Here is a 25724-nt window from a genome sequence, read left to right on the forward strand (position 1 = left end):
AACTCACTAACCATTTCCACCATTTGTAAAAACAGGCCATTGTTCTCAACATGTAGCCTTTCATCATCTCCTCGAAATGGCAGTACTTTTAGCGAGTCTTTTCACAATAGCGATTATCCTTGTTAATACATATCTTTAACGTTCTCTTTCTGCATAGATCAACAATTCAATGCTTTTACCAATTGTAGTTTTTGTTCGAAGCCTATTTTCCAAATTTTTTTTTGAAAGGTAATCAAATATTTTATTAATCAATGCATAATACACGGAAAGTGTATTATCAATTTAAAGCAGAAAGGAACAACATAAAATTGGGTAGCCCATCTATATGCCTAGTAGCTGCAGCATTAAACCACATATACAATGTGAAATAAAATATTTCACTAATTTGCCCTGCTGTCCATGTCTGATAATCAAAGTAGTGGCTGTTTTTTCCTCTCCACATACACCAAACAATGCAACCTGAAATAAGTTCCCATGCAAGCTTGCAATCCTTGTCGCGAATTTTTCTCCTCCATGCCTTTAAAACGTCTTCCATACGCCTTGGCATCACCTAATCTATGTGTTGTGATGCCAAAATACTGTGCCATAGTAAACGAGCAGCATCACAATGGAGAAACAAGTGATCAATCGTCTCCCCGTCCCTCCGACACATTTAACACCACTCTGTAACATAAAAACCTCTTGTTCGTAGATTATCAATCGTTAACACCTGCCCCCTGACCACCATCCAAAGTAAGAATGCAACCCATGGAGGCAATTTATATTTTCACACCGATTTCCAGGGGAATGAACTCTGCACATGACCCAATAAAGATCTAAAATAAGAGCCAACTGAGAAAATCTCATCCCGTGTCAATCTCCACCTACTACAGTCTACCTCTCCTGTCCTGATGCGGACCTCGTACAAAGAAGTCAAAAACAACGCATAATTGTCCAATTCCCAATCCTGTATTTCCGGCTAAAAACAATATTCCAACTAATCCTCCCATTATGTATATCTAAGACATCACTCACCGTAGCAAACGGTGTCAACACAATATGAGATAAAGAGGGAAATTTCACCTTCAACGGTTGTTCTCCACACCAACAATCATCCCAAAAACTGATGGTAGTACCATCCCCCACTGCAAAAGTCAATCAATCCTGAAAATCACTCCACCCTCGCCGGATATATGGCCATAAGCTCACCCCGTAAGAATCGCGATTCTCACCTGAGCACCATCCTCCATCCATGACACCATATTTTGCCCTTATTATTTCTCTCCAAAAACTCTCCCTCTCCATACCGAATCGCCACAACCACTTGCCCAACAAGGCCTTATTGAACAGTACGATGCTCCTCAATCCAAGACCCCCTAACCTTATGGGAGAACAAACTACACCCCAATTAACCAAATGTAATTTCCTCTCCTCCCCTAAACCTCCCCAAAGAAACTCCCTTTGGATCCTTTCTAACCTTGCTGCCACTACAACAGGGATAGGAAACAATGATAAGAAATAAGTAGGGAGATTCGACAATGTGGACTTTATGAGAGTAAGATGACCACCCTTTGAGAGGTACATACGCTTCCAACCCACTAGCCTTCTCTCCATCTTTTCTATAATACTGTTCCAAATATGTCTTCTCTCCATCTTTTCTATAATACTGTTCCAAATATGTTTACTCTTAAACCGTGCTCCCAAAGGAAGACCAAGATATGTCATAGGCAGTTCTACAACCTTGTAACCCAAAATAGCAGCCAACTCCTCCACATTATTGACCTCTCCCACTTTGATAGCCTCAGATTTTCCCAAATTTATTTTCAATCCAGATACAGCTTCAAAGCACAAGAGCACACGACGTAGGTTCCTGAATTGCTGAACATCTGCATCACCGAAGATCAATGTATCGTCTGCAAATAGCAAAAGAGATACTTGCAGCTGATCAACCATAAAGCCCCTTAACAAACCTTCTCCCATTACAATGACAAATAGTAATGGAGACAAAGAATCCCCTTGTCTCAATCCCCTGCTACTACAAAAATAACCCTTAGAATTGCCGTTCACCATAACTGAAAAAGAAACTGTAGATATAAAAAACTGAATCCAATGACACCACTTATCCCCGAAGCCACATCGCCTAAGCATATACAAGAGAAATCCCCAATTTACATGATCATAAGCCTTTTGAATGTCAAGCTTACATAGCATTCCTGGGACTCGCAGGCGTAATCTTGAGTCAATACATTCATTTGCTATAAGTAAAGAATCTAAGATCTGGCGCCCTTTGATAAAGGCATTCTGAAACTTAGACACCACTTTCCCCAGTACCTCTTTTAATCGATTTACCAAAATGTTTGCAATAATCTTGTACACCCCACTCATTAAGCTAATAGGGCGAAAGTCCTTAATACCTGTTGCTCTTGGTTTCTTAGGAATCAGCACAATAAAAGTGGCATTTGCACTTCTCAAGAAGTGTCCGCGCTGAAAAAAATAAGTAAGAACCTCCACGATGTCCGATCACACCACTTCCTAAAAGGCCTTATAGAAGGAAAAAGAGAATCCATCCGGTCTTGGGGCCTTATCGTCATTCATGTTGAACACCACCTCCTAAATTTCATTCTCCCCAAATGGTCTCTCTAACCAACTGGCATCCTCCTCAGTAATAGTAGAAAAATGTAGCCCCTCCAACTCTGGTCTCCAATCAAACTGTTGCCGATAAAGATTCTGATAAAATCTTACCATCTGGGTCCCGATATCCTGTGGATCCTCATAAGTAATCCTACTACCTCTAATTTAGTGATAGAGTTGTTGCGCCTGTTGGAATTAGCAACCCTACGAAAAATTTGGGTACATTTGTCTCCCTCTTTCAACTACCTGACCCTCGATTTCTGACGCCAAGCAGTCTCCTCCAGCTCTACCAACCTCTCTAATTCTTCCCTTAATTCTCCTCGTCTCGTCCTCTCATCCCCTATCAATCCTCGACTCTCCTCCTTCCTATCCAACTCTTCTATGTCTAATAGGCATAGATTTTTGTAATAGCTAACGTCCCCCACCACCTCATCATTCCACTTTTTTAGATCTCTTTTCAAGGCCTTCAATTTTCAATCCAGCACGTAACTGGGAGATCCCCTGAAATCATATGATGCCAACCAATTCCGTACTTGTTCCCCAAAACCTTCTACTTTAAGCCACATTTTCTCAAACTTAAACGGCTTTCTTCCACCACACCTCACATTCCCAGACAATGCATTAGGGAAATGATCTGAATACAATCTCCCCAATCTCCTCTGAGTGACTTCTGGGTACTTAGCTTCCCACTCCCCACATACCAGAAACTGATCTATTCAGGATAGGATAGGTTGTTCCCGATTCGATGACCAACTAAAGTCTCCTCCACTCAAAGGCAAGTCCACCACCATGTTCTTCCTGATAAAGTCTGAAAAGTCCTCCATAGCCCCTGTTAATCTCCCACCACTTGACCTTTCAGTAGGAAACCTAACCACATTAAAATCTCCACCAATACACGTAAGAATATTCTACCACGTCATCATCCCTGTCAATTCATCCCACAATTCACCTCTATTCCCATCAACATTAGGCCCGTAGACTCCTATAAACATCCAATGAAAATTATCCCTGATATTTCTGAATGAGAGTGATAAAGAAAATAGCCCTTCACTAACCTCCTCCATCTTAAGCACTCTGGTGTCCCACATTACTAGCATTCCTCCTGAAGCCCCCAATGACCCTACAAACTGATACTCCACATGTTGTCCCCCCATATGCTATTCACAACCTCTCTCAAAACGATCTCCATTTTTATTTCTTGTAAACATACAAGATCAGCCCTCCATCTCCTTAGTAGATTCCGAACCCCTAACCTTTTTCCAGCTTCATTAAGCCTCCTTACATTCCAACTAATAATGTTCGGAGTCATTTTAACACTCCGTCATCCCTCCCTATCAAACCTCTCCTTAATTCACAACCCTTGACATCGTAATTAATCAAACATTCGAGCCATTTAAGCTCGTGATCACCCTTTCTTCTTGTCTTACATCCTGATGTACCCATCTCTTGTCCCCTATTAGCCTCCAACTCCTCAAATAATTGCATTAGCTTATTTTCATACCCATCACAGGATACACCTACTATCTTGCTAAAATCTAGATTTTTCTTTAGAACCCAATTTGACGGTGGAGGTCTGGAGTTAAGTGCGCTAACTTTCGCTACATCTCCAGCAAAAATAGGATCATAGTAGTGTCCAACCTCATCCTCCCCCTGTACCTCCATATCTGTTACCCTCTTCTTGGCTCTACCTACCCATACTACCAAAGCAATGTCATTCCCAAGATCCCCTTCTTTCAGCGACATAGGATGTCTCCTACAGTAGGTATTTACTACCGTGGCTGCTGAGTCGGTCCTCCCTTGCTAATCCTCAATTGTCGAAACTAAATTTTCTGCCACTACAGTTCTGATATTTTGCTCACGATCTGGCAACGACCTCGTTGCTTCCAATATCTCAGAATCCACAACTGGGTCCCCTTTTTAGCCCAATGTTCCATCTGTCGATATGTCTCGACCATTGGGTCCCTATCTGTTCCTTCCATGTCTCCCCAATCTCCATCACTAGAGGAAGTCACCACTTCAGTCCATTGCTGAGACTCACCATTGGGCTTAACCACCACCTACTTATCCTTAGTTTGTGCCCGTGTCGACGATAGCTCATTGGAGTCCAAAATAGCTACATGATTTCCATAGGCGAAAGACTCATCCAATTTCATTCCACACTCATGGAAATACATCTTTTTGGATTCCACTATGGATCCACCTCCCACAGTAGTGATCAATTCATCCAATTCCACTTTTAAAGCCTGGATGCGAGTTATTAATTCGGCATTAGGATAACATCTCTGATTATCATCACTTTCCTTATGTACCAATGCTCGCTGATTGGCATTTTGCGATGCCCAGATGTTTGTTGTGACTCCAGCATAAGTCATCCCTTTTCAGTTTTTTTCTTCCTCTGTTCGACGCTTGACCTTATCTCTGGCAACAAAGGAATCAATAACTGCTTGGAAACCTCGTGAAACCGATGCCTATCCCTCTCCATTCCACCTTCTAGCACCATTACAATTTCTTTTCTTCGTCGATCCCCATATTGTGCTATCATCAGAAACCTACCACTTCTGTTTGCACATCGTTGTGCCAAGAAAGCTCGGGAAGGCTCATTAAACTGAGCAACAAACTCCTCCTTACTGGCCTACATCAACTTAATCACCATGTTCACCATCCAAACGGCACCAAATCAGCCCATGCAAATTGCATCCGATATCGTCAATCCCCATTCCGATAGCTTAATAGTGTCAGAAGTATTAATAGACACTACAAACTCCTTCGCCTCAACTCTAAAGCGTGAATTGAACAACATATTATTAGCTGTATAAGATTTTATTCCATGATTTTGCGCAAACGGGCCAGTTGATGATGGATCCGATGCTAGAAATGGCCTTGGAGCATCGCGCCGGCAGATGCGCCGCAAGGATGGTGTGTTCTTCACGCGCTCGTCTTATCGGCGTCGGATCGGCCTGCAGTGCCTACTGGACAAGCGCGTGGGGTCGGGATAAGGCCGGAGTAAAGTTGAAACTGAAATCTATCTTCTCCTTTCCTGGATCTGAGTGTCGTCCACTGCCTTCGTGAATAGCGTCGCCTGAATCCACCAACTCATTGCCGGTGAGTGCGTCGTCATGTCTTCCATGTGTCCGATCAACAACGCTAGGGTTTTCGACTACCGCCACCGCATGTGATGGAGGTTGGCTACTATTTGGTGGCGTGAGGCCAGTGGGGTTAGGGTTGGGTGTTGGAAAGGGTAATTTGGATCTGACGGGAGATGTCATTGCCCTCAGATTGTTACATTAATGGAACCAGTTAGCTTTCAATGTCGCCATTGATCGCAGGTGCCACTGGTGGAGAGTTTTTTCGCAAGAGTCTATTTTCTAATTCAATCCAGCTAGTCATAAAACGTAAGTGCTCCTCATTTCATTCATGACCTTTAACAGACTGATGTAAATTATGCCAATCTTTGAATCCGTCATTACCTAGTTGGCCAACTTTGGTCACATTTATTGGTGTTTTAAACAACTTGCAACAAAAGCAGAAGATCCTGTCCATAGACACTGAATATACTAGCCATCTTCTATCAACTACTTGTCCATTTGGTAGCAATCGCTTATATTGTGAAGAATCGAAATGTCTTTTTGTATAGTCTCTCAGAAACGAGATATCATCAACTTTTCTTGGACTCCTTTCAACTAAGTAATTCCTTGTTCTTTGATCAGTGATTTTCCAATTCACGAGATCATCCAAATTTAGAGAAAAGCAACCCTCTTCTTCCTTATCATTTTCTTCATTATTAAAAGCGGGTTTCATCACTTCTTTTTTCTTATTATGTACTTCGTTAACTTACGCAGGTCGACTCACTTCTTCATCTACTTCATTAACATAGGCATGTTGAATCTCTACTTCATCCTCATTCAACGCATTCACATTGTCGCTTTTGAAGTACTTGTTAATATCCCATGCTTGACTTTGAATTGAATTAATGCAATTCCATTTCGTTTCATTTTCCTCTTTTGAGCACCAGACTCATATTTAGGAGGCATAGTGTAGGAGTGTATATCTAATGTCCAATGATTAGCCTAAAAAATAATTACAAAATAATTCAATCATCTCACAATTATAGCCCCTGTTTGGTTCCCATTCTTTTCCCATTAAAATGAAAAATATGACCGTTATCCATCACATCAAGCCACCAAATTTGAATTTCTATCTCTTGTGTGGGGTCCATAATGACTATGTTTTTCATTTTCATTCTTACAAAAATGAGAAACAAACGTCTCCATAGTTTCCAATATAGTTACTATGTGCGCCTGTGCAATTGTTCATCCTACAATAAGCAATCATATAAGCTCACCAGGCTGCAATTATATAAGCCGACCAGGTTTCAAACATTTTTAATCTCTTCAATAACAACTTAGGATAAGCTATTGCTTACCTGAGAAGTGGAATTTTGACGAAAATTGTTGAATTACACCATTGAGAATGATCCCGTTTTCTGAACTGGTGGTAAGCTTATCACAAATTTTGAATTGTGTCAACGATGCTCTAGCATAGCAAAAAGAAACATGTAAGGAAATAACAAGTATATGATGGATTAAAATGAAAGAAATAACAAGTATATGATAAATTATAAAATTTCAGTTTAATTAAAACATGGATGTTATTGGATGTAACCTCGGTAAATAGAAAAAGACGTTGCCACATTAGTAGTAAAAGCTTCCCCCCCCCCCCAAACAATGATAACTTCACCGGTCAAAAATGAACAAAAAGTGAGAGAATTAACTCTGGTTATGAGTGATGCAAAACGGTTAAATAAAACTTGTTCATATCACTTGATGTTGTTTCATAGGGTTTATTTCCCTTGGATCTTTCTCCAAAGATCTCCATATTTAGAATGGAGAAACAAAGTGGTCAAAAAGGGAGCAGGATTTCTCCATTATTTAAACAATTACATGATACTGGAATTTCTCATCACAATTTTTCCCAATTCTTTTCCCACTTCTTCGATCTTCTACTCTATCTTCTCTTCCCTCCTATCTTTCTCATTTTGCATCAGGTATTCCTTCTAATTGAATCAGAGAACCACAAGCTTAACTAGATTAGAAAAGGAAAAAGGTTATTCATTTGAAAACATAAATGTAAACAAGAACCATACCACTTAATTAGACAAAATGGCATTTAAACCATTAATCAGCTCAAGTGTGTAGTACTAATACCATTTAGGCTTTAGCATAGATATACGGTTGAGATCTGAGGCCAAAAGGTTTAATGTGAAACTATGAAAGAACTCTAATTGCTCAGTCTGGTACTCCAATAATTTACTTGAATTAGCCAATTAGGTAATTACAATTACAAGCGTTGAAGCAATAACTAATATGCCAATAATATCAACGAGTATGGAGTGTACCAAGTCCAAGAGAAGAGGCCCAAGGGCCAATCAGCCAAGAGGCAACAGTTGCAGGCCTTCGACAGTTATACTTGATAGGGTGAAAGCTCAGGGATTCAAGATGATGATAACTCAGAGAATTCGATACGCAATCACATCTCCTTCATGCAAAATGAATGAAGAAGATAATTGACACTGATGAGTTATGCAAGTTTTTTCCTCGTTCAACATGTATCCTGAGCTTCACATAATGGTTTGAAAATCAGAATAATATTTCAATCTCTGAACTTAAATCTTACTACCCAATCTTTGTGAAAAGTTAAGTTAAAACACTCATTTTTGGCCCTTCTTATTGCTGGTATTTCCATTCTATTGGATTTTTTCTTGAAGAAAAACTTAAAATTTCTGCAGAGCCAGCAGAGGATATATGGCACCAATTGAAATGACAACATTTAATGGAATTGGAAAGCAGGGAGAAAAAGAAAAAAACTCAAAAAATAGTTCGACATGCTTAGTGATATGAAGGTAAATACACCCCGGAGATGGGTATATGATGACAGAGAAATGGAGACAAAGGCTAAGCTTGTAAGTTGTACGGGTACCTGTTGAGATAGAAGCGAGTCAAGCGACGAACAGCGGAGCGGAGGGGAGGAGATTTCTGTGGAGTGCGGACATGTGGGCTGCAGGCTACGGAGTGTGGAGGCTAGACTTGAAGTTTGATTGTATTCTCAAAGATTTTGGGAACCGGCGGCAGAAGCAGAAGTTAGAAGGGCCAAGGCAGACTGGACTGTGTCACTGTGGAGAGGGGAGTGACCTAACGGTGGAGTAGTGGAGAGTCGGAGGCGATACAGACACCCATCGTATTTGATATGAATTTTCAGATTTGGGAATTTGGGTAAATGAATTGGATATTGGATTTGGATAAATGGACAGTTGGGTTGGGATTTATGGGTAGTTTTTGTTTGGGCATTTCATTTGGGCCAGCTGAAATTATAAAAAAAAGGGCCAAAATGAGGCCCTCTAAGATCTTGGGCCTGAGGCACAGGCCTCATTCGCCTCGACCCAGGACCGGGCCTGACCCACAAGTGTCAAGCTCATTGCACGCTTCTGTTTCTGTTAATACACCATTGTTCAATAACATATTATTCAAATTGTAAATTAGAGCGCATTTTTAAATTAACTAACTATTACAGAGGATAACATTTGTTGGATTAAAATTCTTGAATACGGGATGACGTAGAAGATGGAGTTTGTTGCATGAACTTTGAAATGGCAAGTTTGGCTACAAGCACATTACAATATCGTTTTTCTTAAATAAGCTATCTGCTAATTCTTAACCCTGACAACTTTTCCTGACTTTTGATAATGTATTTCATGGGATTCACCAACTTCTATCAACTTTATTTACATTATATTTCTTTCCCATTTTTCATTTCTGAGGCATATTCTTTTACTAAGAGCCTGAGCATGAAAATATAATTAATTTTTTTGTAAGAAAATTTTTAATATGATTAATTTTTCACAAAAATCTACACATTTTTTTCAATTGAAGTTGAATACCAAATAAGTAACAAGTGAACAAATTAATGCATAATCGGAGTAGTTTAATGAAGATGGTCAATTAAGAAAAATACATATGTTCGAGTCTTGTTTGGGTTAGGTGAATGTAAAATAAAAATAAAAAATACATTAGATGAACCAATCTAGTTTTAATAATCAGTGTATTGAATCTCTGATGAATAATGTTATTTATCATTAGTGTTCGTTGAACAATGAATTAGGGATTTACTACAAATTATGGATAACAGTACAAATCTTTGATGGATTACTTTTCAATCCAATCCCAAGTACATAATATATTGAGTAAAAACTATATTTTTTCACTTCAAATGTTTAAGAGTAATCATATGTACATAGATTTTTATAGGGCAAATTGTACCAGATGTCTCAAATCTTTCAAAAATTTCATGTGGTCACAACCATTACATTTCTTTTTTTGAATAAAGCTACTTTACCCCATTTTTTTTGCCGAAATGGTTGACATCCTCTCATTTGTTATGGATCCCGCGTGATTAAAAAAATCCAAAAAAAGGTGGGGCCTCGCTATTGTGAGAGTTGGTCACCCTTTCTGTCAAAAAAATTCAGGCACTATAGCGAGATTGACATTTTTTAGCCTGAAGTTCCAAACCTGTAGTGAGTTTTGCTACACGAACATATGGGATGACATCTCAGTTGACTGAAAACACAAAAATGGGGGAAGACATTTTTTTAATTCACGCGGAACCCACGTGCAATGTGAGGATCAGTCAACCGAGATGTCAAAAAATCCAGACAAACCAGCTTTATTCACCTGTAGTATGCAGTGTTAGGTCTTATGGACGGTTTCCATACAAAAAATTACCAGTTGACCATTGGCCAACTTTTAACTGATTTAAAGGACAAAATTGCATTTTTATATCTTACTTAAAATGATTAAAAAAAGAAAAATTTTAAATTTAAGAAAATAATAGAAAAATGATAACAAAAAATATATTAAAAAATACAACACCCCACCTCATCCGCAACCGCCACCATCACATCACCATCACCATCACCTAACGGTCACCACCACAAGAGGAAGAAATTTCCCTAGTTTTCTCTCCCCTAGAGCTGTGGTGATTTCGCGAGATCGGGTGGAGAAAGATTCTACCTTTCTGTGAAAAAGGCCTATATATAAAATTATTATTTTACGTATGATCAAATCCATGATATCTTTTTTTAGTAGTAACAAAATATTTTCTTTGTGCATCGGTAAAAGAACATGTTATATTCCATGATTATAAATTTATAATCCTAGCCAATTTATATTTTTGTCTGAACAAATTTAATAATTCTCTGATTCCAATTAGTAAGTTGAATTTTGAACTAAGAAATAGACTGTAGCCAACCATTTAGATGAAGCGATGGGAATGGTCCAACATACGAATGCTGAAAAATTAAATCTTAATTATCCACTAGTGGGGATGGCAAAATTAACCAAAGATCTATTTAACAATTGGAAGAAGTTGTAAATAAGTCCTACAAATGAAATAGAGATTGAAAGAGTAAATATTTGTACACAAAAACCTTTTTTAGTTGCTAAACTTGAATAAAGGACATAATAATAATAATAATAATAATAATAATAATAATAATAATAATAATAATAATAATAATAATAATAATAATAATAATAATTTTTAGAACATTCTAAAAAAAATATTTAGAAAATTGTTAATAATTTCAATTAAATGTTATATATTTATCATTTTATTTGCGAGTTGGAAGAGAAGAAACTCTCACCTCCGGTTATGTAGGAGAGATGAATTAGCAGTTTCGGGCAGGAGATTTCTTGTTGGCGATTAGTAAAATAGTGATTTCGTCTCAACAGTCTTAAGTGGAGAAGGGATTAGGGTGAGGGTGAGGATGAGGGTAAGTGAAGAAGATGATGTGTTTTTTTCTTTGTTTATCATTTTTTATTCTTTTTAATGTTTCCCTTCTCTTTTTTAATATTTTTAATTAAGATAATATTAAAAGAAATACTTGCCCTTCTTTAAATTTGTTGAAATTGTTGGAAAACATGAGTAAATTGCTCACTTTTGACAATATTTTCGATGGGACCCGTTGGTCCAACTTGGAATATTAAAGTTGATATGCGTTCTCCTCCGTGAGAGTATCAAAATTATATATTTATTTGCCAAAAATGAAATTCGGGTGAATGAGAAATTGGTTTCTTATACCGATAATTTTGGAAACTAATTTTTTTGTTTGATTTTCAAAAATGGCAACCGAATCGACCAACATAGATGTGATCCAAACTGCGCTTACCAAAAATCAGGCTATGGGCTCAGTTGTGGCTCAAGGGCCAAACTCTGTTGTGGCTCAGACTGTGACTAGATTGCCAAGTCATGTTGTGAGTCAAACTGTGGCTCCAACAACTGGTCATACCGTTAATGTTCCGATTAATCATGGAGAAAAATCGGAGAAATTCAATGGCTTGAATTTCAAAAGGTGGCAGTAGAAAAAGCTATTTTATCTGACCACTTTGAATCTTGCGAGATTTTTGATTGAGACTATTCCAAAACTCAATGAGGGTGAGTGAGATGTTCAAGCAATCAGTGCACTTGATGCTTGGAACCATTCGAATTTTCTGTGTCGAAACTATATTATGAACAGTTTAGCAGACTTGCTGTACAATGTGTATAGCAATATGAAAATTGCTAAGGAGTTGTTGGACCGAAAATATAAAACTGAGGATGCCAGAGCTAAAAAGTTTATTGTCAGCAGATTCTTAGATTATAAAATGGTGGACTCCAAAACAGTAATCAGTCAAGTGCAAGAACTCCAAGTGATTCTTCAGGAAATTCATGCTGAACGAATGATTTTGAGTGAAACTTTTCAAGTAGCTGCAATTATTGAAAAATTGCCCTCCGCATAGAAAGATTTCAAGAATATTATGAAACACAAATGAAAGGAAATGAATGTTGAAGAACTAATTGTTAGACTTTGAATTGAAGAAGACCACAAGAGTTCTGAAAAGAAGTGGTTCAATTCTGGTGTGGCTGAAGCCAGTGTTGTGGAGTTCGGTCAAAGTAGTAAGAACTACAACAACAAGTCTGGGCCATCCGGTGGAAAAAAGGACCAAGCAAGGATCGAAAGGTGGAATTTCTAAGAAAAAATTTCAAGGAAAATGCTTCAATTATGACAAAGTGGGCCACAAATTTTCAGAGTACAGATTGTCAAAGAAGAAGAAAACAGCAAATGTGGTTGAGTACATGACACAAGATGCGTCAGAGCTGAATCTCTCAACTGCCATTTCTGAAGTGGACATGGTGGGTTCAAACCCTAAGGAGTGGTGGATTGACACCGGTGCTACGAGGCATGTGTACTCTGATAAGGAGCTGTTTGCTGCGGTTGAAGCAATTGAGAATGGGGAGAAGTTGTTCATGGGAAATTCAGCAACTTCTGAAATCAAGGTATAAGGAAAGGTGGTTCTAAAGATGACCTCGAAAAAAGAGCTGACTCTCAACAATGTGCTATATGTGCCAAAAATTCGCAAGAACCTAGTGTCCTGGTCACTTCTGAATAAGCATAGCTTTAGCATTGTATTTGAGTCAGACAAAGTTATTTTGTCAAAAAGTGAAATGTTTGTCGGAAAATGATATGTTTCTGACGGTATGTTTAAATTCAATGTAATGGTTGTTAAACCAAAATGAATAAAGTAAACTCTTCTGTTTATTTGCTTGAGTCTTCCAATTTGTGGTATAGTAGATTAGGATATGTTAATTATGATACTTTACGAATACTGGTTAACTTGAATTGCATACCCAAGTTCCATATTGATTCAAAACATAAATGTGAAACTTGTTTTGAGACAAAATTAACAATGTCATCGTTTAAATCAATTAAACGGAACACAGAATCACTTGATTTAATTCACAGTAAAATATGTGACTTAAAACTTGTATAAACAAAAGGTGGCAACAGTATTTCATTACTTTTGTCGACGATAACACCAAATACTATTATGTGTATTTGCTAAAAAGTAAAGATGAAGTTATAGAGAAATTTGTTCTCTATAAAAATGAAGTTGAAACTCAACTTAATAAGAAAATTAAAGTGTTAAGAAATGGTCGAGGTGGTGAGTATGAAGCACCATTTGTGGAATTTTGTACACAACACAGAATCATACATGAAACCACCGTACCTTATTCACTGCAACAAAACGGTGTTCTTGGATGAAAAAATCGTACTTTAAAGGAAATGATGAATGCAATGCTAGTAAGTTCTGGGTTACCTCAGAACATGTGGGGGGAGGCTGTGTTATCAGCAAATTACCTTTTAAATAAGGTGCCCTGAAAGAAAATGAAAAAGGCCTCTTATGAGTTATGGAAAGAAAGAAAGTCTTCCTATAAATACTTACGAGTGTGGGGATGTCTTGCTAAAGTGATCGTTCCAACACCAAAGAAGGTAAGGATAGGGCCAAAAATAGTGTATTGCATCTTCATTGGCTATGCACACAATAGTAATGCTTATCGATTTCTTGTGTATAATTCTAAAATCCTAGACATACACAAAAACACGATATTGGAATCAAGAAATACTTCATTCTTTAAACATGTATTTCCGTATAAGTCCAAAGAGGAAGCAAGCTCCTCCAAACGAACATATGAGACTATGACTGAACATAGTCATGATAACGAACTAGAAGAGGAGACTGAGGTTAGACGTAGCAAACGAGTAAGGACAGAAAAATCATATGATCCTTATTTTCTGAGTTATATGCTAGAAAGTGAACCTCAAAATTATCAAGAGGCTATGAATTCCTCAAGAAAGACCTCAATGGAAGGAGGCCATTAAAATTGAAATAGATTCCATACTGCAAAATCATACATGGGAGCTAGTGGATCTTCCTCCATAAAGTAAACCACTAGGCTATAAATGAATTTTTAAAAGGAAAATGAAAGCAGATGGAACTATCAAAAAGTACAAGGTCAGATTAGTAATAAAAGGTTACAAACAAGGGAATGCCTTAATTACTTTGATATATATTTTTCAGTGACGAGAATAACATCTATTAGATTGATACTTGCGATTGCCGCTTTGTGAAATCTTGAAGTATATCAAATGGATGTTAAAGCTGTCTTTTTAAATGGAGATTTAGAAGAACTCTATATGGAACAACCCGAGGGGTTTTCATTACCAGGGCAGGAAAAGAAAGTTTGTAAATTGGTGAAGTCACTATATGACTTGAAACAAGCATCCAAACAATGGCATGAAAAAATTGATAATGTCGTGATAGAGAGTGGATTTAAAATTAATGAGTGTGAGAAATGTGTTTACGTCAAAGACACTAAAGATGGTTATGTCATTTTATATCTTTACGTTGACGACATGCTTATTTTTGGCAGTGACAATAAGAAAATTGAATCCACTAAAAATATGTTGAATTCGAGATTTGACATGAAATATATGGGTTTAGCTGATGTTATATTTGGAGTCAAAATTTCAAGAACATCAGATGGGCTGGTTCTAAGTCAGTCACATTATGTGAACAAAATTTTGGAAAAGTTTAATAAGAATGATACTGGCTTGGCTAGAACACCGATAGATACAAGTCAACATCTATTTAAAAATAAAGGTGAAAGTGTCTCTTAAATAGAATACTCGAGAGTTATTGGAAGTCTAATGTACTTGATGAGTTATACAAGACCAGACATAGCCTACACAGTCAGCAAACTGAGTAGATACACAAGTAATCTAGGAGCTGATCACTGGAAAGGAATAGTAAGAGTACTAAGGTACTTAAGATGTACTCGTAACTATGGACTACATTATACCAGATATCCAGTTGCTATTGAAGGATACAGTAATGCTAATTGGATATATGATATAAAAGACTCAAAGTCCACCAGTGGATTTGTGTTCATATTGGGAGGTGCTGCCATATCGTGAAAATCCCCTAAGCAAATAGTTATAGCCAAATCTACAATGGAATATGAGTTTATAGCTTATGGTTGTGCAATTCTTAGAGGATATTTCAAGATAGTCAAAACCTGTGCCAGCGATTTGCATATATTGTGACAGTCAATCAGCAATAGGAACGGCATAGAGTAACATGTACAATGGTAAGTCTAGACATATACGTCGTAGACACAATACCATAAGACAACTACTCTCAACTGGATTGATCATTATTGAGTATGTAAGGTCAAAAGATAACATTGCGGATCTGCTAACCAAAGGGTTAAATAGAGAGTTAGTTGGGAAATCATCCAAAGGAATGTGACTTAAGCCCTTGAATGAATAAGTCATTACAAAGGAAATCCAACATAGTTGACTGAAGATCCCAAGATTTAGGTTCAAAGGGACAACCTAATTGTAAAGGCTTAATAAAATCACCGTGGTGGAGTTTCCTCTTGTCCATTCATATGATGTAACAGTGATGCTTATAAGGATGAAGGATAAGCAATAGGCTTTTAATGGTTCTTATGCGTCAAAGTTGGAGCCAAGTAATGTGGATTACTTGTAATAAGAAATCACCTATGTGAGAGAGAATTGGGACCGCTTCTAAGAGAATTGTGTGGGGCTCAATTCTTAAGAACTCTCACAGAATCAGGCATGTGTTTATGGCCAAAATGAACATAATAATGAGAACTAAATTGTGTTAAGAAGAATCCTGTATAGAGTATATTATCGTTTACATAAATGGCTGGACAATTCAAGTACAACACGTCTACTGATCGCTAGTAAAGTAAATATGCTTTCACAAGGGAAGGTTCAAAGGGTAATACCTACCTATCCTATGCAGGCTTCAACCGTTGAACTTTATCATCACGTCTTGTATCTCACGATCTCGTGTCTCTCCCAATTTTCATTCATGTGGGGGATTGTTGGAAAAAATGAGTAAATGGCTTACTTTTGGCAATATTTTTGGTGGATCCATTGGTCCAATTTGGAAGATCAAAGTTGATTTGTGTTCTCCTCCGCAAGAGTATCAAAATCATATATTTACTTGCCAAAAATGAAGCTCGAGTGAATGAGAAATTGGAGCTCAAAGATGACCATTGAAATATGGTTTAAGTGAGAAAATTGCATTAGTCCCACATAGGAAAAATATGAAAGCAAGAACCACTTTGAATATGGTTGCACATTGGAAGGGTGTAATCATGTGTAGCATAAAAGTTCTCTCCACATGTGCGCATAGGAGGTGCAAATCACGGATCGAAATTGTCTTCGGACCTTGAACTTGTGTGCGGGCACGACCTGCGTACACGAATGTCGGACCGAACAAAGATTGGCCTCTTTTGAGAGCCCACGTTTTACAATTTTTTTCTTGCTTTCTCTACTGACTTTTGAGTTTTTGAAAACTGCCAAAACTTCAGAAATTGAAGCAACTCTACTGTTTAGTGCTATGAAGTTAATAGGCAAATTTAAAACTTATATTAAGTCTCATTTCCAGCAATTCAACCACGAGAATACGCACCATATTACAGTCCATGAAAATATACAATATAGGAGAAAAATCTGTCTGCATATTAGTGTTGTCCGCATACATAATCTGTTGCAATTTTGGCGTCGTCATTGTGGTGATATTGTTCACATGCTAAATCAGTTCGTCAGAGTGGTTTCTGCGGTACTCAAATTCTACTGATTTTACCGTTGTATCCTGGAAAACGGACGCTCAGATTAGACCTCAAATACTTACGGTTAAGGAAACTGTGTTTGCACAGGCCTCGAGTTAAAGATTTATTTTTTTTGTAATTCACATATTTATGTATTTAGCGATTTACATATTTACAGTTTAATTTTATGCTTCGTAGATTTTTCAGTTTATTTTGTTATATGTGCTTCATATAATTTTACAGTTTATTATCTGTATGTAAAAAAAAAAAGAATCTGAAGAAAATTAATTAATTTGATAACATTCGGTTTGGTATTTGTCCAACCGGTGTTTATTTAGATAATATATGCAAATACGGTATTTCTACATTTTGATGTATGTAAGTGCATATCTGGTATGTTAGTTGCATATACGGTATCTAGCAAATATGTGTAAATCACTCACTGTATACTAAATGAAATAAAAACAGTTTGTGAAAATTTTGTGCAAATACGGTGAGCTTTCTACAAATACGGTAAGCAGCATATACGGTAAGTTGCCTTCAAATATGGTAGGTTGCAAATACGGTAATCTGCATATTAGGTAAGCTACCTACAAATACGGTATACTTAAAATTGGTAACTAAACTACATATACGATATGTGATAATCCGGTTTCATTACCACCTCTATATTTTCAACAGAAATTTGATCAATGGGTATGATGGGTCTTTTGGGATGGAAATCATTCGTGGGACCTGGCACTGCACATTAATTTGAAGGTTCGGAACTTTGAGCGCAAAATGAAAGATTTCAGACCCTACGATAATAAGGTTTGGAACATCTAAGGCAATTTACCCTTATCACATATGCACCATATCTTAATTACACTAAAGGTTCCTAACACTTACTCATTTGTCACACTTTAGACCTTTATTTTTCCATCACAATCTTATCATCAATGTTCCATTTATTAACATATATTATCCCCAATGACAATTTTTGTTCAAGAATTTATATGCCAAAAAAAGGGTAAATATCTAGTCGCACTTATGTATTTGTTAGTTTTTGCCTTTTTAAAATACGAGAAGTAAATATGTTTTTTTATACCATCTTAATACAATTTTAGACGAAAACCTTTATCGGGGACAAAATATGACACAAGTAGAAGATTAGATATAAAAATATATTACACTTTTAAGAAAATATGGTGTGAACAGTTGAATATTGTTACCAATGTTTAAACCTTATTTTAGACATGTATTTAGTTTTCCAACGGATGACGAGTTATATTTCCTATTTTGCTTTCTTTTCCTAGTCAAATTTCATAATTTTCATTTTCTACATTAAAATTTTCATTTTAGAAAAAGAAATTATTGAGATGCGTTCAATTTGTGCAAAAAGAAGAAGAGAAGTTTTAATGGCACATAGAAGGTTGAATGATATTTTTGTACTTTTAAGAAGAATTCTATAATTTTCCATGGTTTTTAATAAGTTGGTAGTTAGAATTAAATGAGTGGAAGGTGTACTATTGACCACTCAATTCGAGCTTGTATTTATTTGACGGTGCTTTAAACCCACCAACCATTAATTTATCGTCTGATAGGTAGGGCAGTTTGGCATTACATAATGATTGAATTCAAACGTCCACCATCTTTTTATTCTTTAAACTTATTTATTTTTAAACATAAATTACTTAACAGCTTGTTTTGCACCTATTTATTATTGGCTCAATGTTATTTTTATATTCACACTTTTCGTGAAATTTACAAGTATTACTCACATATTCACAACTTATTTAATTTATTTATAATTTAAATTGTTTATAATTATGTACTCAGGAGTGGAGTTAGGGATTTTGTCCAGTGCAGGCAACTTTTAGGTATCGACTACAGTGATTTTTTATTTTTATTTTTTTTTGGGCCAAAGTTAGTCAACGAACGAAAAGAGATTAACTTGATCTTGGGAAATCCTAGTGCATAATAAAACATGAGATTTTGAAAAACTGCAATGAGATTTTTCAATCAAAAAACTATTAGGGTTTTGATTTAATACTCATATAAAGATGGAGATGAATTTTCCAAAAAGTTTGAAGGTTCGAGATTGGGATAAAATGGGGAAAGATATTTTGTGATTAATCTGGATATGAACTCCGATTATGAATGTGTGAGGATTTGAATGAAGTGTACTCCTATTAGATCATTTAAAATTAAAAAAGAAATTTTCATCCAATTAGTGTATTGTTTTTTTTCAATATAATAATATATTTCTATACACATACGTATGTGTTGAATTTAGACTCCAAATAAAATAGAATTTTATTTAAGAAATAAATTTAAACAAATTTGATCTCAATTGTGTAAATAAACACCACACGTACACGGCACTCAATTATCAATTATCTCGACTCACTATTTTTCGCACACTTGTGCACTCTTTCTCTCTTACTTTCACACACACATGCACACGTGCTTCTTCCTCTCTCTCTCTCTCTCTCTCTCACACACACACACACACACACATTCACTTACATACACAGCAAACACATGTATGATGTATATATATACTGAGACGTTGCAAAGACTTCCAGGAACTGAGGTCGCAGTAATACTGATGGCCGAGCAAATTCAAATTCCCGATTTGCCAAACACTTAGACCCTGTTCTTTTTAACGTTTTCGGGCTGTTTTCTGTTTTCGATTTTTCAAAACGGTGAAAATGTGTTCTTTTTCCCGTTTTCAAAAACGAAAAAAAAAATTTGTGAAGAAAGCACAAAACGACTTTTTTGTTGTTTTGGGCGTTTTCAGTATAAAACTTGAAAAAATTGAAAACGCGGGAAACCCCTTTTTTTTTTTTTTCTTTTTTTTTTTTTGTGAGGAGGTGGTGTGGTGATCCTCAAAATTTCAAAAAAAAAAAATTAATTTTTTTTTTTGAGGTGATGTTGTGGTGATTCTCAAAATTTCAAAAAAAAATCATTTTTTTTTTAGAAACTAACAAAAAGAACGCATTTTCAACAATTTCAAAACAAACACTAAAAACACAAAAACTTAAAATGAATTCAAAATTCAAAACACAAAATTGAAATACAAAGAGAACACCCCCTTAAATTCATCAAATCAAGATCTTAAAATCATAAGATAAAAACAAAATCCCTAATGAAGAACCATCAATTATCCATGAGAGCCCAATTTTTCTCAAAGTCCAGTACAGCACTTTCATGAGGGCCCCAGCAGTTTTTACAAAAGTTCAGTGCAAGTAGCAAGCCACTGCTTGCACTGACCTCCATATAGCTCTGCCCCTACATGTACGAAGATTTTTAAATAATAAAGAAGTCATTTAAAAATTATGCTTAACAAAATAAGTTATTTATAAGATAGTTAACTTACTTTGAGCATAATCAGATATGCTCTAAATGGATTGATGTATTTTTTATTTAAGAATGTACCTGTTGAAGAATTAGATATTATGTTATTATACTCACTTTTGTTATAGAGAATTTTTTCTATTTTTAACTAATGTGGGACAAATGTTTTGTATTCAAACGTAGAATCTTAACCACCACTCGAAATGTGAGGATGGGATACGTTACGAGATGATAATGAGCATAGACAACGTATCTCAACTCTAGCTAGAGCTACATGAATTTTATACACCTTTGAACTACTATTTCAACAATTTAAAGGCTTGTTGGGCAACGCTTTTAATTTATTAAATTATACAACGGGAGTCTTAAAATTTTAATTTTTGGAGGATGGGTGATTGAAAAAGAAGAATTTTTTTTTCGATTTAAGCGTAATATTATTTTATTGAAGAATATACTGTTAAAAAAAGAGAGAAGAAAATATTAAAATTTTAACAGGGCCAAACAATGGTTGAATTTGTTGATAATAAGTAAGTCCCTGTTCGTCTACAATTCTTTAAAACACCTTTTTTTTTTTTTTTGGCTAAACTTATTTTCAATTACATTTTTTTACGATAAAATATTTTGTATGTAAACTCAAAATTTTTTCCACTTTGTAACCATTATTTTCAAAAAAGTTACTAGTTCAAAATTTATGTCTCCTGAAATACTTATTTTAATGATCTTCAAACAGGGTCCTAAAGAAAAACTATTTCAAGATTTATTTCCCCAAAACTCATTTTCAGGGGCATCAAACAGGAGTTGAGATCTACCATCCAATTAACTGTCCAACCAATTATTACTGACATGTTATCATTTTAGTGGGTTAGGGGTGGAGTTAATGAATGTAATTTGAGATGATATATTAATTATTGATGACATGTTAATAATTAATTAATTGAACAGTCAATTTAACAGCAAATTTGTACAATAAATCTCAGCCATCAAATAGGGGCTACGTAAAAATTGTGATTTCTATGGAATATATGGATAAAAATATGGTTTGATCATTTAATAAGAAATTATAAGTTTTGTCAAACATATATCATAATTAAACATACTTTCTAGTAGATGGGGTGTGATTGAGATGCTGTTGAGCTCTTCCATCGAATTCATGCAGAATTTAGTTCTTAGGTCGATTTTAAAATTTGAGTTAGTATTCAACAATTTCTTGGGTGGAGATTTATTAGATATAACGAGTGGAGCTCCTATTAAATAATTTGACTACGGCGTATCCTAATTGAACTCTCTGATTTTAATTCTGTTACAATGGGAGACACTTGAATAGTACAACTTTCAAATTAAAGCTATGCGTTCAAATTTCACATCCACTTTATACTATTTTACTCAAGATTGAGTGAAATTTTGTAGTGTTGAATGCTTGGTAGTTTCCAACTATGTGATCAAATCGCCTAACTTTTTTCCTTTTTTACATGTTTTCTAATTTGACAAGTTTGAGTTGTGGTTAAGTACATTTTGTACAGTTAGCCCCTGTATGATCCCTATTTTTTTTTTTTAAAATACATTTTTAAACAGTATTTTGATGTAATTTCAATCACACATTTTTCAATAAAATAATATTACGTGTAAATTTAAAATTTTTCTTTATTTTTTAATCACACATTTTCCATCAATACACTATTCAAAAATTCATTTTTATCAAAAGAATAGGGCTCAAACAAGGACTTAATTATAATTTAAAATGGTCAGACACACTTTTTATCCTCATAACTTATAATTAACATATTCAATAGAAATACTGTTGTTTAGTTTTAATTTAAACACTTCCAAAGAAGCATAAAATGGGTTCAAATTTATTTTGATAATTTTTAGATTCATTAGAAATTTTAACTGAACAAAACCGAACAAGTTTTGCAAGTTTGTCCAATATGGGTAATAATGTACTTTTCAGACAGGGCTAAATTTTGCAGTTTCTCCACAGACAGTCAGACAGTGACGCGTGTCCTAAAAATTTGGGAATTTTGGGATTTCTGGTTTATTTTTCAACTTTTACACTCGAGCTTCGCATGCTCCATTATTTAAATAGATTAGAGGGAAGACAGGAGGCCCCACTCCTAGAATATTAGATTTTCTTCTTTTCTTATACCCGTGTTATGCATGCTCCATTATATGTATATTTTATCTTCGATGTAACTTCACATAGAATTCTAATTTGTTTTGTATTATTCTCTGTATACAGAAAAAAATATTCATAGGGCTCATCTCATGTGAATATTTTATTGCAAAAAATAAACAACTCATCTCACCGTTGTGTGTTATCTGTAAGATTTCCGTAAAATTTTTTGCTATACATATAGATTGGTTCATTTGTTTTTTACATGAAATAGTTGAAAATTGAAGTCAATACGCAATTTTTAACATATTTTGATGTCAAGTCAACAACTAGAACAAAATATCACCTAAATTAAGTAGTTTTGAAAATTTATTGATGAAATTCATGCAATATTCTAGAACCAAGAAGTAAAAATAGCCAAAAATAAAATAAAATAAAATAAAAATAAAAAATTAGAAAAGGACACTCTGAGGCAAATATATGGCTTACAAATTGCGATGGGGGCCCCACCCGGACCCTGTAAATAGATCAAACTAGCATTTTCGACCACATGTATTAATTGTACGCTGCATGTGATAGAATTGTCCGCATTGCTTTTGGCTATATATCTAAAGGTACCCCAAGTGAAGGCTGCAAATTTTAGGGGAAAAAAGAGTGCAATTTACAAAAATGGAGTGGGCTTTGAGTTCAGTTAATCCACTCACTATTGCTCTTACAGCTGGTTTTGTTCTTCTGATTCTGAGTTTTTTGAAGGGCAAGAAATCAGGAAATAAACCACCGGGGCCTAAAGGAATCCCAATTTTTGGGAGTATGTTTCAGTTGGGAGATTTGCCTCACCAAACCATGTACCATTGGAGCAAAACGTATGGACCTCTCCTTTGGCTCAATCTCGGCCAGGTTAATACGATGATCGTTCAGAATGCCTCTACGGCTGCTGAGTTGTTCAAGAAACACGACGTGCCGTTTGCTGACCGCAAGGTGCCTGATGCACTCACGGCGTATAATTTCAACGCGGGATCTTTGGGGATGAACACGTTTGGAGGACACTGGAGGGTACTCCGGCGGCTTTGTTCCATGGAGTTCTTGGTGAACAAGAGAATGAACGAGACAACTGAGTTGAGAATGAGGCTTATGCACGATATGATACGCTGGATTGAAGAGGACTCGAGAACGTCACTAGCTCAAGGAGGAACTGGGGCAGTGCAACTGAGCCGGTTCCTCTTCCTTATGGCGTTTAACCTGGTGGGGAACCTGATGTTGTCCAGGGATTTGTTGGATGCAAAGGATCCTGAAGGGAAGGAGTTCTTTGATTGTATGAATGTTATTCTTGAGCTCGCAGGAACGCCAAATATAGCTGATTTCTTTCCAGCTTTGAAGTTGATCGATCCCCTTGGGATGAAGAGGAATATGACGAGGAACATGACCAGAACCATGAAAATTTCTTCTAAGTTCGTGCAGGAGAGACTCGACAACAGGAAGGCAGGCAAATTCCAGGAAAAGAAAGACTTTCTTGATGTGTTATTGGAGTATGAAGGTGATGGCAAGGACGGGCCTGATAGGATGACAGAGCACAATGTCAACATTGTTATCATGGTATTTATTTCTCCCCTACATTTCTTTTCTTTATACAGTGTTTTTCATGGTGACAGCAAATTCATGTTCCATCTGTACATATAAATTCGGAGAAAACTAGGTGATGACTGTGTCGGAGAGAGAGAAAATTTACACTTATTTGTACTGATTTAAAGAAATATAAAGAGATAAAAACGAACAAGTTGGATTTTGAAGGAAGAGATGCCAATATTAATGGTGAAATAAATTGATCTAACAAGATGAAGTGTATCATTTTCAGAGTTACTGGTTAACTCCTCGAGGACACTGAATTGACCATCTCTATTGACTGATGGGTAATTTACAGGAAATGTTCTTCGCTGGATCTGAGACTACAAGTATAAGCATCGAATGGGGTTTCACAGAGCTACTACGCAACCCACACGCGTTCAAGAAGGTTAGAGAGGAGCTCGACAGGGTGGTCGGAGTAAACAGGCTGGTGGAAGAGAAAGACGTCGAGAACATGCCATATCTCCAGGCAGTTGTGAAGGAAACTCTCCGATTGCATCCTGCACTACCCTTGCTCCTGCCAAGGAACACAATGGAGGACACCAAGTACATGGGGTACCTTATCCCAAAGGGCACCCAAGTTCTTGTGAACGCTTGGGCCATTGGAAGAGATCCAGATTCCTGGGAGGATCCATTGAGTTTCAAGCCCGAAAGGTTCTTGAAATCAAGCATTGAGTACAAGGGACAACATTTTGAGTTGATCCCATTTGGTTCAGGAAGAAGGATTTGTGTAGGGTTCCCCTTGGCTCATAGGGTGGTTCATCTCACCATAGCGACCCTGGTCCAGGCTTTCGACTGGGATCTTGGGACAGGTGTCAAACCCGAACACATTGACCTGCAAGAGAGGTTGGGATTAACTCTGAGGAAGAAGAATCCACTCAAGGTCATACCCAAGAAAAGAGTACAAGTCTAAGGATGCAATTATTAAATCAGATTACAGCCCAGTCAGTTGAACTGGGGTACTAATAAATTGCATGATGAAAATCTTAAATTTTTATTACATAATGTACTGCTTGTTTTTTATGAAACTTTTTTGCATATGTATGCTACTTTTTCTCAATTTGCCAAAACTGCCACAAATTAGCCTAATCAAGTAATTCTATAGAAAAAAGGCCCACAAAACAATGACTCATCAGAATAAGAAAAAAGAATGTCCAACGTTATTATTCAATTCAACATTTGAGGTTTTGGCATCATTTTTCATATCTAAATGAAAAAAGTGACTGGAAATAATTCAAAGAAAAGTTTCAACTATTTGTGTCTAATCCCACTTGCCTTGCAAAATATATCCCAATCAATGTTTACTCTGATTCAAGTACCTCTAGATATTAGAAGAAATGGAAATATAGATGAAATTTATAATTTCATGGCCTATGAAATTGTCTGAATAAGTTTCTGACTCCTTGAATATCAAAAAATTCTTTCTCAATCACATGTTCAATCATATGTACTTATTAAATTCTCGGACTCCCTACATTTTCACTAAAAAGATATTTCCCATTGTGTTTGTCATTAAGTAGAAGCTTAA

General features: G+C 36.1%; 1 protein-coding gene across 1 annotated transcript; it reads left to right on the plus strand.

The window, feature by feature from the left end:
* Nucleotides 1–23198: 23198 nt before the first annotated feature.
* On the plus strand, nt 23199–25238 carry LOC111386126 (cytochrome P450 76A1-like). The gene is made up of 2 exons (XM_023010563.1): nt 23199–24169; nt 24495–25238. The coding sequence occupies exons 1-2, from the start codon at nt 23246–23248 to the stop codon at nt 25107–25109; spliced, it is 1539 nt and encodes a 512-aa protein (XP_022866331.1). The 5' UTR covers nt 23199–23245; the 3' UTR covers nt 25110–25238.
* Nucleotides 25239–25724: the final 486 nt, after the last annotated feature.

This window comes from Olea europaea, unplaced genomic scaffold, assembly GCF_002742605.1.
Source record: "Olea europaea var. sylvestris unplaced genomic scaffold, O_europaea_v1 scaffold343, whole genome shotgun sequence".
NCBI lineage: Eukaryota > Viridiplantae > Streptophyta > Magnoliopsida > Lamiales > Oleaceae > Olea > Olea europaea.

Coding starts and splice junctions, on each gene's coding strand:
- LOC111386126 (XM_023010563.1), top strand. CDS start 23,246: ATGGAGTGGGCTTTGAGTTCAGTTAATCCACTCACTATTGCTCTTACA. Junction 24,170..24,494: donor ATGTCAACATTGTTATCATG/GTATTTATTTCT, acceptor GGTAATTTACAG/GAAATGTTCTTCGCTGGATC.